The sequence below is a fragment of the Gavialis gangeticus genome, unplaced genomic scaffold (assembly GCF_001723915.1).
Source record: "Gavialis gangeticus isolate Ggan-Ray unplaced genomic scaffold, GavGan_comp1, whole genome shotgun sequence".
NCBI classification, from domain to species: Eukaryota; Metazoa; Chordata; order Crocodylia; family Gavialidae; genus Gavialis; species Gavialis gangeticus.
Window position 1 is genome coordinate 1,733,772 of NW_017728973.1, and position 3,594 is coordinate 1,737,365.

Here is a 3,594-nt window from a genome sequence, read left to right on the forward strand (position 1 = left end):
CCGCCCGCGCCCCCCCCAGCGTCTGCGACCTCTGCGTGGAGATCCTCTTCATCCTGGGTGAGACCCCGGCTTCCCCCTGCTGGACCATGACCTTGACTGTGCCAAGCCCATGCCCTTCGCCCCCTGCCACCCCAGGGTGTTAACCCCTCGCTCCCCGCAGACATCGTGCTGAACTTCCGCACCACTTTCGTCAGCAAGTCAGGGCAGGTGGTGTTCGACCCACGCTCCATCTTCCTGCACTACCTCACCAGCTGGTTCCTGCTCGACCTGGTGGCCGCGCTGCCCTTTGACCTGCTCTACGCCTTCAAGGTCAACGTGGTGCGTCCCAGCCCCAGATGCCGAGCCAGGCCAGCAGGGAGGGGGGACCCCAGGCTTCCAGCCCCAGGGCCCAGGGAGGCCTCGGGACCAGCTCCAGGGTGGGGTAGATGCCGGGGCAGGGCCGGCCGGACTCCCCCCTGCCCTTCACCCTGCAGTACTTCGGCGCCCACCTGCTGAAGACTGTGCGGCTGCTGCGGCTGCTCCGGCTGCTGCCAAACCTGGACCGGTACTCGCAGTACAGCGCTGTGGTGCTTACGCTGCTCATGACCGTCTTCGCGCTACTGGCACACTGGGTGGCCTGCATCTGGTTCTTCCTGGGGCAGCTGGAGATCGAGAGCAGCCCCTCAGAGCTGCCCGAGATCGGTACGCCAGTCCAGGGGTGCAGCCGGGGGTCCCTGCCCTGTGGTTGCCCTGACCCTTGCCCCCCCCCACAGGTTGGCTGCAAGAGCTGGCACGGCGCCTGGAGACCCCTTATTACCTGGTGCGGAGGAACTGCAGCGCCCCCCCCATGGGCCCGGGGCCCTGGGCCTCCCCTGGCCCCGACTGCGGGGGCAACGGCAGCGGCTGGGAACTGCTGGGAGGGCCGTCGCCGCGCAGCGCCTACATCACCTCGCTCTACTTCGCGCTCAGCAGCCTGACCAGCGTCGGCTTCGGCAACGTCTCGGCCAACACCGACACCGAGAAGATATTCTCCATCTGCACCATGCTCATCGGGGGTGAGGGGGGCCGGGTGGGCAACAAGGCTTGGCAGTAGGACCCAAGCAGCTGGGCTCCCAGACCATGCACCTCGCCCTATCCAGACCCAGGTGTCCAGGCTCCCAGCCCCACAACAGCCTGAATCTCCAGCCCCCGCTCCGTTGGTGGAAGGGGGTGAGGGGAGATCCAGACCCTACTCCCCTCCCGGCACCAGGGATTGGGACTCAGGTGCCCAGGCTCCCAGCCCCACCTGACAGCCCCCGCTCTGTTGGTGGAAGGGGGCAAGGGGCAAACCCAGGCATCCAGGCACCTGGCCCCGCCTGGGTGGAAGCCATGGGCAGGAAGGGGGTCCTGGGTGTCTGGCGCAGCTGACGGTGGCGGTGGTCCCACAGCGCTGATGCACGCCGTAGTGTTCGGCAACGTGACGGCCATCATCCAGCGCATGTACGCACGGCGCTTCCTGTACCACAGCCGCATGCGCGACCTGCGCGACTACAGCCGCATCCACCGCCTGCCTCCGGCGCTGGGGCAGCGCATGCTCGAGTTCTTCCAGACCACCTGGGCCGCCAGCAACGGCATTGACACCCGCGAGGTGCGGCGCGTGTGTGCGCGCGGGCCTGTGGAGCATGCGTGGCCTTGTGTGCACATGTGATTGTGAGTGCCTACATGCGAGTGTGTCCTTGGGGGTGCGCCTGTGTGCGTGTGTGTGTGTGTGTGTGTGCGCGCGCGCACTTGTGGGCATGTGCCTGTGCAGGGGCTGTGCAGATACATGCAAGGGCATGGGCTGGTGCATGCGAGTGCCTGTCAAGCACGTGTGTTCGTGTGTGCAGGCATGTGTGGGTGTCTCGACATAAGTGTGTATGTATTTGGGAGTGCACTGTGTGTGCATGCGCACACACGGATGCACCCATGGGCTGGTGCATGTGTGTATGTGAGTCCCTGTGTGGCATGTCTCCTTGTGCATGCTTGTGTATGTTGATGTATATACATGAGTGTATGTGTCTGTGTGTATGTGCTTGTGTGCACACACAAATGCCTGTGTGTGTCTGTGTGTGTGTATGTCCTTGTGTATACCCAAGTGCACATGCGTGTCCTTGTGTGTATGGATGTGTGCCCCCACCTGTATGAAAGAGAGACAGCACCTGTGTGTGTGAGGTGCAGTGTGGATACCTCTGCATATGCACGTGTGTGTGTGGTGTACGTGTGTGTGTGAACGCAGATGTGTGTATGTGTAGACACAGCTGTGTGACTGCATGTGTGTGCGCGTGTGCAGGGTGCCTGCCCCAGCCTCTCTCCCTCACCCTGGGGGATGTAGCACAGCAGTGGGGGGTTCCCAGACCCGGGCAGGGGGGAGCCGAGGTCTGTGGGGAGACCACTCCGGTAGGACCCAGCACCCCAGGCTGGGACAAGCGGGTGCTGGGTCCTACCAGGGGGGAGGGGCAGTCCCAGACCAGGACAGGGGAGGCGGGGAGGTTCCCCAGCCTGGAACAGGGGTGCTGGGCCCTAGGGGAGGGGCAGGGGGTGCCCGGCAGAGTTAACCCCCTGCTCGTGGCCCTTAGCTGCTGCAGAGCCTACCCGAGGAGCTGCGCGCTGACATCGCGCTGCACCTGCACCGCGACCTGCTGCAGCTGCCGGCCTTCGGCACCGCGAGCCGGGGCTGCCTGCGGGCGCTGGCGCTGGCGCTGCGCCCCTGCTTCTGTGCCCCCGGAGAGTTCCTGCTGCGCCGTGGCGAGGCCCTGCAGGCCCTTTACTACGTGGGCGCCGGCTCCATGGAGGTGCTGCGCGACGGCACCGTGCTCGCCATCCTCGGTGCGCCCCAGGGCCCCCACACCAGGCGGGGACCCAGGCATCTGGGACCCAGAACACCCCCCCCACACACTGTCCTAATAGGGCCCCTGCACTGTAATAGTGCCCCTGGGCCTAGGGGTGGGAGGGCATAATAGTAACCTGCGCTTCAAACACACACACACGTGCATACACATGCACGCACACACACACACATATATAAGCACACACTTGCACGTGCACACACATGCAAGCATGCAGTTGCACATGTGCGTACATGCCATGACACAATGGGGTGGGGACTTCAGGGGGGTCATGACTAGGGGAGCAGGAGTAGGGCATGGGCCATGAGTGTTGGGGGGGCCTGATTGCTGAGGGGGAGATCCTGGGGGCATTACACTGGGGGGGAAGAGACCCTAACCCTGGGAATTGGGGATGGGGGGCAGATGTGCATGGCTCTGGGCTGGGGGAGGGGAGCATGAGCATTGGGATGGCAGGTCCCAGGGGTATTACAGTTGGGGGGGGCGGAGAGCCCCTGGCCCAGGGAATTGGGGGCGGGGGCGAAGTGGAGTCGAAAACAATGTCCGAGGCTGTTCGCTGGAAGGTTGGGGGGGTATGTTTGAGCGGGGTCCTGAGAGAGGAGCAGGGGGCAGAACTGTTGGGCTGAGGGGGAGAGGCAGATATCCTTGGGGGTTGGGGCACAGCCAACCTGGGCACAGGGTGGAGGAGGGGGGACATATGGCTCTTGTGGTCTGCCGGGGATGCCCCCTTTGCAGGGCATGGAGTCAGGCAGGC

The 3,594-nt window shown here is 64.6% G+C and overlaps 1 protein-coding gene across 1 annotated transcript in view; it reads left to right on the plus strand.

Annotated features, from left to right (window-relative positions):
- The window catches only part of KCNH3 (potassium voltage-gated channel subfamily H member 3), a gene marked incomplete at its 3' end in the record, with an annotated part of 20,393 nt that overhangs the window by 11,263 nt on the left and 5,536 nt on the right, over positions 1–3,594 (plus strand). Inside the window, exons 5-10 of the mRNA XM_019506058.1 lie at positions 1–57; positions 161–318; positions 474–681; positions 753–1,034; positions 1,407–1,606; positions 2,574–2,823. The exon at positions 1–57 is cut by the window's left edge and continues 31 nt beyond it. Coding sequence (XP_019361603.1) covers positions 1–57; positions 161–318; positions 474–681; positions 753–1,034; positions 1,407–1,606; positions 2,574–2,823 — 1,155 coding nt within the window. The remainder of the gene's footprint in view (positions 58–160; positions 319–473; positions 682–752; positions 1,035–1,406; positions 1,607–2,573; positions 2,824–3,594) is intronic.